This window comes from Myotis brandtii, unplaced genomic scaffold, assembly GCF_000412655.1.
Source record: "Myotis brandtii unplaced genomic scaffold, ASM41265v1 scaffold384, whole genome shotgun sequence".
Lineage (NCBI taxonomy): Eukaryota > Metazoa > Chordata > Mammalia > Chiroptera > Vespertilionidae > Myotis > Myotis brandtii.
In genome coordinates, this window is record NW_005364745.1 from 4,261,140 (window position 1) to 4,271,436 (window position 10,297).

The following is a 10,297-nucleotide window of genomic DNA, read 5'->3' on the forward strand; positions in this document are numbered from 1 at the left end:
ACTCCACAGAGAGCAGGTGTGGATGAGACGCGCTGAGCTTCAGAGGCAGTGCGGCCATGACTGTCCCTCTTGGCCGTTGTCTGGACCCTTTGCCCCGGGGACAGTGCACAGAAGAGGGACTCTGCCGCCTCATTGCCTCTCATCTCATCCTCCAAACGGGCAGGACTACCTGTCATCAAGCCAAACTGCCTTGAAAGGCCTCAAAAATGGTCAACTGCGGGTTGTGTCTCCCTTTCCAAGGAACCGGGAGAGGGTAACAATCCTTCCATTGATGCTCCCAGTGAGCCAGGCTGAGGTCCTCGGGGCCGCCCGGTGGAGCTGGGCCCCGGCTGCTCCCATCTGCACCCGGTCTGCACCCGCGAGCGGCGGGCCAGGCTGTAAACCCGGGGGGTCTGGCTCAGCGCGTCCTCCTCTGAGAAATGGGGACAGAGCCTCCCAGCCGAGGGCGGTCAGGGATGCACAAAGCCCGCAGAGGAATTATTTTTCTTGGTTCTAGTTTGGTGCTAATAGATGGTTCATTAAATTGCTATTTTTTTAAAGACACACAGACCCTGGAACCTCTCCCAATCCAATAGTAGTTGCTATTTAAGTCCACCCAGCAGCCCATGGGTTTAGGCTCGGGTGGGGCCCTGAATCAATGGTGTTGGGCACTCCCTGCCTGAGCTCCTCCCGGGACACACGCCCCCAGGGCCACAGTCCTGAGGCATCTGGGGCGCATCGTGGGGCCGGGGATGTGTGAAGAGGGAGGGCTGGGGAGCTGAGACCTGCTGGAAAGATTCAGGGAAGCCCTGGTCCCCGAGGCGATACGGGAAAGCGGTGGAGACACTGCGTGATGGGCTGAATGTTTGTGTTCCCCTAAAACTCACACGTGGAAGCCTGAACTCCCAGGGTGTCTGCATTTGGAGATGCGTCTTGTAAGGAAGTAATTCAGGTTAAATGAGGACACAAAAGTTGGGCCCTGATCTGACCGGATTAGTGTCCTTAAAAGAAGAGACTCAAGCCCCAGTCGGCTTGGCTCAGAGGATAGAGCATCAGCCCTGGGACTGAAGGGTCCCATGTTCGATTCTGGTCAAGGGCACGCACCTCGGTTGCAGGCTTCACCCCGGCGCTGGTCAGAGCCCATGCAGGAGGCAACCAATAGAAGTGTCTCTCTCACATCGATGTTTCTCTCTGTGTTTCTCTCCCCCTCCCTTCCACTCTCTCTAAAAATCAATGGAAAAATATCCTTGGGTGAGGATTAACAACAAAAAGAAGAGACTCAAGAGATCTCCTCTCCTTCTCTCCTGACCCTATACACACACACACACTCCCACAGACACACACACACACACACACACACACACACACACAGGCCATGTGAGGACACAGCGAGAAGGAAGCCGCCCTCACCAGGACCAAGAACCTCCAGAGGCCTGAGAAGTAAATGTCTGCTGTGTGAGCGCCCGGTCGGTGGCATTTTGTTTTAGCAACACAAACGGATGAGACATCCTGTGTTTCCTGGACGTTTCCTGGCCCCCCTTCATTCCTCCAGGGCCCCTCGCCCTGCCCCCCACTCGCACCCCCACCCCCGAGGCAGCCTCCTGCTGCAGGATCGCCTCAAGCCCCTGCACCAGGGTGAGGGGTGCTATGGTCTCAGGAGGCCTCATGGTGGGGGTGGTGGCAGCAGCAGGACCGCGGGAACATTGCTCCGACCGTGAGAATCGCCATGTGTTTCTGGGGCTTGAAACAAACCACCAGTGACTTCCCAGACAGTGCAGCAACGTGTTCCAGCTCGGAGGCCACGGGGGACGCCTCAGCTGGCTAGTCTGCTTCGTGGGGTGCTCTTGAGAGTGACCAAACTAACTAAGGGCCCTGCCAAAGGGGGCAGGGACATCCTAGGTTGATGAGGCCCATGGTATAACAGTGTGGTGTTCTCAAGCTGTAGACCAAGCATGTCAAACTCGAGGCCCGCACAACGAATATTTTTGCGGCCCAGCCAATATAACGGCGTGAGCAGTTATTTACAATTATGAAAGGAAATAAATCTCCTGTCAGATCCAGGATTACTGACATTCACTGTGGGTCGATTTGAAAGTAATCCCTGCGAACAAGATTTCCCCCGAAGCAGGAAAGATAGTAGCAGAGAAGAGATGCCAAGTATCAGGAAGAAAACATGAATTTTATCATTGCTCTTATGCTTTTTTTTTATACTATACTTTTCTAAATCAACCTACGTTTCTATGGAAATTGAAGCTTTTGGTTTTTTGCCGCCACATAAATTTAAACCTTGCTTATTTGGCCCGTGTTAGCCTTTGAGTTTGACATGCTTGCTGTAGACACTCAAGATCATATTACTCAGCTTTCTTCCCTCACTGGCCAATTCAAGGTAGACCCTTCATTTGAATAATATTCTTTTCTTGTTTCTGTAAATTTCCCTTTGCTGGGCAGAAAATTCTTGAGTTAGTTCATAGGCACCAGGCAAACAATAAAACCCGCCCCATCCACGGATTGATCTGTTACTTAAGCTCCTCCTGGGAGCCCACACGGTCCCTGGAGGGTATGGGCCTGGGCAGTGGGGGTGGCTGGATCACAAACAGGAAAGGCTTGCTGTGGGATGTATTTTTAATGAGAACACATTGTTATACTGTGAGCATGTGGCATTCTTGCTGAATAAAAACATTTACAAGAACACATACACATTTATATCCAAACACCAAATGAAGTAGATACTTTAAAGGACCAGTTTGCACCGGAAATAAAATATATTATACAAAACAGGGTTTATATCCACAGTCATTAATTCTCATCTTCTACACAACACAACAATAAATTAAATCACATTATATGCAGATAGTTCTACTTACATTAGAATCATCAACCGTGTGTAGTGGGTGCCGCTTTTACTCTTCCTTTTCTACGGGACTCGTGGTAAGGTCGTATTGTTCGGTGGTCCTGTGTTTACATTAACAATGACTAACTCGGCCCAGAAGACAAGGGCTGCAGAGGCACCCTCCACAGTGTCTGGACCTCCTCTTGGTGTCACTACCCACCAGGCACAGGGGACAAAGCTCAGGTTCCCAGGCCCCAGCACAACGGTCTGCAAACGCCCAGCCTCTCCCGGCTGCCTCGGGCACCTCGTGGCTCTCTTGTCAGTAAGACACGCCACACGGAACATGTTCAGCTTTGGTAGTGAATAATGCACAGGACAGCCTGCTTCAAAGCCCAACATGTCCTTTCTCTGCCCAGTTATCATGTGCTGTGGCCGCGTTTTCTCTTCCCCAATGAGAAACAATTTGGCGGGCTGTGCTGCGACTCACCCTGCGTGAATGAGCCCTTTATTCCTTGCTGCGTAGAAATGTAGATCTTTAACTCCTGAATCAGAGCAATGCAGCATTTTTTGCTAAATCTTAATTCTGCTTGTTCCAATCTCTCCCCCAGGAATCACCCCACACCCGACCCATCAGAGAGCGAGGACAGCCTATGGATTTTTACTTCTGAGCCTCGCTCCCATGGCAACCCTGCCCCGGTGTTTGAAGCAGCTGAAGACACGAATGTGAACAGCATCAGCTGGTGTAGAATTGCTTTGCCTTTGGTAGGAATTAACGTTAGTGGTTAATGAGAAATTTGAACCAGCTCCAATCCAGCACCTTTTGAAAGTTGTTTTAATCCTAGAGTCTAGCTGTGGGGTACGCCTGCAAGAGATGTTTGGGAGACCGGCATGCTGAGAACCAGGCCAGGCTTGTTGGCGTCTATGCACATCCCAGGCTTGTGCCCCCGGGGCGTGTGTGGTCAAGTTAACATAAGGGTTCTGGTTGCGAGCCAGCGAAGGGAATCGTTCTGCCCGCTCACAGCCAGCGGGCGGGTGGCCGTCTTCCCCTGAGGAAGTGCGGGGGTCCCTCTGCAAGCTTCTGCCTACGCGGGCAAGAGCTGGCGCACCTTCGCAGCCAGGACAGAGGGGGAGTGGGGTGCGGGAGGAAGGAGGGGAAGACGAGGCAATTTGCAATTGTACCTTCTGTTCCTTTCAGAGGATGGAGCTCCTGATTCTTTCAGGGTGTGGCCCGCGCTTCTAGCTGAGCCTGGCCGTTGAAGAGGACTAAATTATTGGCTACTCCGCACTTCCAAAGACATCCCCAAGAAACACCACCTCCTTCTCTCCGCTGCCACCCTGCCCCTCGGACACAGGCCCTGGTCTTAGAGAATTTCGCTTTCCCACTGAAGAAGGTCGGCCCATGATCAGCTCCCTCAGGAAGCACTGGGCCACAGCACATAACCAAACAAGCCCCTGAACGCAGATCAAGGGCCTGCTCTTGGTGGGCATTTGGCTTTCTGCCTGCATCCAGTCAGCATCTAAGTTCTTTGTGTCCCAAGAAACATCAAAACGAGTGCCTTTCCTTTTAGAAACACTCCCTTAAGACATGGCCTAGTATTCTATGTGGTTTCCTACAGAGACTTCCACCAATAGCCACTGCGTACTCCCAAGAAGGGGGCGCCACGGGGACCTCCCTTCTGAATTCCTGTCACTGTGTGAGACCTGCACAATGGCCTTCATCTCACTGCCAACAGCCTGTCTCACCCTCCGAAACCCAGCACCAGACAGAAGGAAAGTGGGAAATTGGGGGCAAAGAGGGGGCACAGGGGCCTTGAAGAAGTTTGTGACCCTAGAAGCCTGTGAATAAGGGAGCAGTGTCTGGCCATCAAGTCTTAGAATTTCAGGAATTTATTTCCATACACGTCTCCCCTCCCTCCGTGAAATGTTGCTTCTGAAACGTAGAGGACTGTTTTAAAGCCAGTGGAGCCGTGTCTGTGGTTCAGGAAAGGACACGCTAATGGTGCTTCCAAGAAATATAATGTTTACAGGGGATTCCTCGCAGAACCTGCGGTCAGGGTGGGGGGAGGGCGCACCCTCTATACAGAGAGTGTTTTCTGGATGGAAGTGATCCTCTGGAGAAAGCTTTTATTTCTGAGTCCAGGAAAACAATCTGAGAAGGTGACAATGATGAACATAAAAGCTACACTTACTTCCAACACCATGAGTATATGTGAAAAGTATATACCTTGACCGACATCGATGTCGGCTGGCTTGGCCAGCTGACACTGACCTCTTTTTAAACCCGAACTCCCTGGCCTTCAGGGGAAAACTGTAGAGAATGGTTTAAGAACTAAAGCCCTATTTATTTGACTGTGTGATATGTGGCTCCTGGAGGAGGATAAATGACTAGTTGTCAAAGATGTTGCTTAGCAGTTAGGAACTTACTCCGAAACTACAATCTCCACAGGTCTGAACCCAGGGTAACCTTGGGCCAAACACCTACACTTTTTGCAAAGATTTCCAACTGAATGGAGTTTTCCAAAACGTAAGAGAGTTTTGGTAAGTCATATGATGAGTTCAAGGCAGAAAGTATAGACAGCAGACATAAGCAATCAATCTTAAGAGCCCTATGATTGCTTCAAGATTGGAAGAGAATAGCATCCACATCTGAGAAACCTCATGATTTGTTCTGCCATTTTTAAAAGACTAAAATTCTCATTTTTACAATTTTATCTGGGGACATAATAATATTAACTTCAGAACTATTCCTCTACCTAAAGTAGAAATAAAAGATATTTGCTTTAAAAATGTGAGTTAATGGAACCCTGTGTCAATTATAGGAAGGCTAGAAATGTTTATACCCAACGACTGCAACCAGGTAGAGTGTTTGCCCCCTGAAATAAGCACATAGGCACAAAATGGAAATGTCTCTTTACAAACACATGATAAAAGAAAATGAGTATCTCTAAAAGACATGACGAACATCACTGAAAAATAAAAACTAGAGAGAAATAAGTTCTCAATTCATAAAAACCAAATGGAATCAAGCCTTCGCTTTGAGGAGTCCTGAGCTGCTCATCGCTTTGCTTCTCTGGTTTTTACTTCCCAGGCTCTCTTCCTAGGATAGGATTTCTGGAGCTTGCCTTTGTTGCTTTCTTTTTCCATCCTTTTTAAATTTAGTACTTTTTCCTTTGCATCCAACATGGAGAACTACAACGTCGTTGTTCCAGTTGATCATCCTTAATTCTTTGATCATGTTCTCCAGCTGCCTGCATAACATTTTTAAGCCATAAAGGGAACATGTGCCTCACCCAGAAATAATCCATTCCCTGTGACTGGCTGGAGTAGGAGTGACAGGGGCCAGCTCCTCCAGGAAGCAAGGTGGGACCAACTTCCAAGACACACGGCTTCCACTCATCAGCCTCTGCCCTCACCTGTACGAACTATGACCTCCACCACTTCCCAGGAATTGCTCAGACTCCACTACTGACCTCCCTACACATGGTCTTTTACAGACAGTGAGATGATGTTTAAAACTATTTTCCAGATGCTCAAATGTTATCAAGGACCAAGTGACCTAATTACATGCTAGCTAATCTAGCAATGTCCCATTCTGCCCTCACTGTCCATTTTCTCCACAAATCATACAGTGACAGCCTGAATGTAAACCTGTGTGCAGAGTACTGGGTGCAACCTAGAGATTCAGTAAAGACTTATTCAACTTTGTCCAAATTCCTTATATCCACACCCACAACCATTGTTATACAGGATACTAGTGGATGACTACAAAACTCTGTGGAATTAACTGAAAGGGAATATAGTCGCTCTTTAGATTCCCTCTTTTAACCCAAATCATCACTGTAAGTTTTGGTAAAATGCCATGTATTTATCATTTCTGTGTTTACTGTCAAGTTCTAACTCTCTTATAAAGTTCTTCTTGAGGAAAAAGGGCTGCCTCCCCTTATAACATCCTACTTAATTCTAGTACATTTCACCCTTGATCCTGAAACTCATCATTTGGCCAGAATTGGAAGGGATCTATCCCTAAAACAACGTGCATTTAAAACAGGTAAATTAATGTGCTCCTGCAGGGTCTGCAATCGGAAGACATTTCTAGGTCTCTGTAGTTAAAGCAGCAGTTTGCATTTGGGTCTGGCCCAGGGGAAGAGGACAACGGGCGGGGCGGGGGGGTGGCATTGGGGGAGAGAAGCATCTTTCATCACTGTTATACCCATGTTTTTCAAATATAAGTGAAATTTAATCTTAAAAATGAAAAAATAGACACATTTTCTAATATCAAAATATAAGATCAAAATACTTAAAAATAAAATGTTAGTGGGAAGTAGGGCTTTGTTTTTTACATTTTAAAAAATGAAACATTTTAGATATGCTTTTCTTGTATAAATCCTCTTGTCTCGGTGATAGTTACAACTGTCCAGAGCAGCTTTTATGAGACACTGAAGGAGACAGGAGGAAATCCTTTGTCAAGAGAGGAAGTCAGGACCTGAATGCATACATTGGACAGAGCCGTCCTCAACTCAACCCGGCTGGCCAGAACTAGAGAGAGGCGCGAGCCTATTTCCCACCTTGAGATATTTCATTACATTTTCCTCTTCTTGGGTGTTAAATTCTTTCTAAGAATATTCTACTTGTAAAAATGATTTTATTCTAGCTATAAAACATTTCATTTGAGAAAACCCCATTTTATAGCCTTGTGTGAAATGCCCCCAAAAGCCAGCAAGATAGGGAGACATCAGATTCTCAAACCATAAATCCAACACAGGCCCTGGAAACAGTGTGCACATTTAACAGAGTGACATTATATTCTGATATTTTCCTGTCATGAGATGAAAGGCCGAGAGGCATCTGATGACTAATGATAGTTCCTGAGCTTCTAAAGAAATTTTACAACGAAATGACTAAATGCTTAAAAGAATGAGTTCTTCAAGAGCATGCCTCTGTTCCAGTCATGTCTTTCATCCCATCAATCTCCCCAAAGAATCTCGGGCCGAAAGCAAAGGCTTCCTTTTAAGCCACCGACAAATGGGATCTGATGGAGTCTTCCCGGAGCTCCCGATGTTTCCCGAGGTTTCTTTCTTCTCGCCGGTTTCGTCTCTCAATGGTTATTCTGTATTTCTTCCTGGGTAAAGGGAAAGTGAATGTAGTAATAAAACCTCCGTCGGCTACAAAATACTATGGTTTCTCTTACAAAGAATGCCCTTGGGGGACATCTGGGTTGGGGTTGATAAATGAGAAGTGACAGAATATGAAACCCTGGTCAGAGATTAAAGTAGAGTGCCCCCAGGCGCCCTGACCTTATTCAAGGAGGAAAATTGGCCGGCTTTCTGAAATGCCATAGAACAAGCCTTTCCCTTCTTCCCTGGGCGCCTGGTGGATTCAGTCGTGTCTATTGGGCCACAGAAGTGCTCCCCAACTCCCAGGACAGGCCCCAGATAAAGATCAGATTACGTGCACTGAGCCAAAGGAACAGGAATACAATTGTTCCCACCAAGAGCCACAGACACCCAGAGCTACATTTCCATGCAGAAATGAAGAAATTGTGGTCTAATGGCCTAAGAATAAGCCACAAACTCAACCACCAAAGATTACAAAGGGACTGACTGCCCTTGTGGTATCTTGGACACAGAGAAATATGACAATTTTACAAGCCTTGGGGCTTAACCACAGTGGTAACCAACTGTGTGGGGTCTCCAAATCCTCAGCACCGACCAGCCTGAGAGCATGGGCCGCTCGGAGCTGCCGCCTCCTCTCCAGAAGGTGAACCCAGGCACCTCCTTCTGACCCGGAGGAAGCCTGAGAGCGGGGCCATCTATTTCCGCTTTGTCCAGATTCCCTCTCCACGTACACACTGAGTGGGTGGTAGGGATTCGGGTCAGAATATCTGTATCAAAGGATAGCAGCAGCTCTGTGGCCCACAGGGCAGTGCAGCAGGAACCCCTGCCCTCTCCCTAGCACGCTAGCCCACTGACCACCACACCAGGGGGCCCACCAACAGGTGGCTTGGTTCTTCCAACCACCATGCTTTTGGGGTAAGAGCAAGATATGGGCAGGTCACAGAAAGATCATGCAAAGGCAAGTGACAAAGGCAATAACAGAGTGAATTTTTAAACCCGATTACAAGGTCCTAACCTGAAAAAGTAGAAAGCCATTAGCAAACCAGCTCCTAGTAAGGCCCCCACCACAATTCCTGTGACCGCTGATTCTTCTAGGCCACCTGCTTGAGAAAAAAAATAGATCATCAGAGTTCATTTTGAGAAACAGTTAGAAAAGTCTCCTCCTAACCTTTCTGTTTTTGAATGATAAGAGCACACATTTATTTTCCCCATCACATACAGAATATTGGCCAATATCCATCACATACTAGATCATAAAGAAAATCTCAGGACATTTCAATGAATAGGTGTCATTCAAACCCTGAATTCATACGTCCTAACCTTTCATTCATTGAAAAGCTTCGTTCTCTGGACAGTGTTTCTCAGTTTCCCACTTGAGAACATTTTCCTTTCTTTTTTGAGAAAGATTTCTAGGGGATCCTGCACTTTTCCTAAGAAGCACCAAAGAGCACATTAGATGAGCGCACAGCCTGCCACAGGACAGCGGGAAGAACGCCAGCTCAAGAGGACTCGAGGGAAAGTGGAACAGGTGCTCGGATCCATCCACACTTGTGTGAGTTTACAGTCAGAGAGGACAACTGGACAGACCGTGGAATCGACCGCATGCCTTACTTTCACAGATGGGTGGGGACACGCCAAAGCGCTGGAAGCTTTGGTGAAAAATTCATTGGGTTTTCGTTCTCTTTTTAGATGTTCTCTCACCAAAGCCAGGTTTTCATGTTGAAATGTCCTACATAGCACTGTGAAAACGTGAGTAACAGCAGAAACAATCAAGTTCAGTGGTGTCCTAGTTATTATATAAAAATGATAAATAGCTAGCTTGTCTATAAAGAGTTCAGGATACTGTTATGCCCAGATTTCAGGATCCCCAAGAAACCACATCAGGGAGCCAGCCAGTCCGATGCAAAAGCATAAGAGTCTTTATTCGAGCTAGCTCGGCTCCCCCACCTTGCCGATGCAGCGACAGGAAGCAGAGAGAGAGAGAACTCTGTGTGGAGAGGGGTTTTATAGGGGGTTGGAGTAAGGGGAGGAGAAAGGGCTGTGGCCTTGCCAATTGGCCAGGCGCAAGTCGGTGTCTTGTTCCTGGGTGTGGCTAGCAGAGGCTTAGACTTCCGGGAAGAAGCTCCTTGCCAAGCACATGGCCAAGGTAAGATGGAGCACTTACCCTGGGGCAAGATGGAGGGTGTAGCCCTTACCCTGGGGCAAGATGGAGGGCATAGCCCTCGCCCTTTCAGGTACAGCCTTCAATCCATCATCTTGTTAATTCTCAAAACAGTTCTAAGAGTTGGGCAGATTCCCTTCATTTTTTTTTAATCTTTAATTTCTTTATTGGTTAAGGTATTACAAATGTGTCCTCATCCCCCCATTAACCCCC

General features: G+C 47.5%; 1 protein-coding gene across 1 annotated transcript in view; it reads right to left on the bottom strand.

Annotated features, from left to right (window-relative positions):
• Positions 1-7,401: 7,401 nt before the first annotated feature.
• The window catches only part of NPR3 (natriuretic peptide receptor 3), a 54,255-nt gene continuing 51,359 nt past the window's right edge, over positions 7,402-10,297 (bottom strand). The window contains exons 7-8 of the mRNA XM_005872612.2: positions 8,939-9,026; positions 7,402-7,928 (exon numbers count right to left, since the gene is read on the bottom strand). Coding sequence (XP_005872674.1) covers positions 7,817-7,928; positions 8,939-9,026 — 200 coding nt within the window. The 3' untranslated portion in view covers positions 7,402-7,816. The remainder of the gene's footprint in view (positions 7,929-8,938; positions 9,027-10,297) is intronic.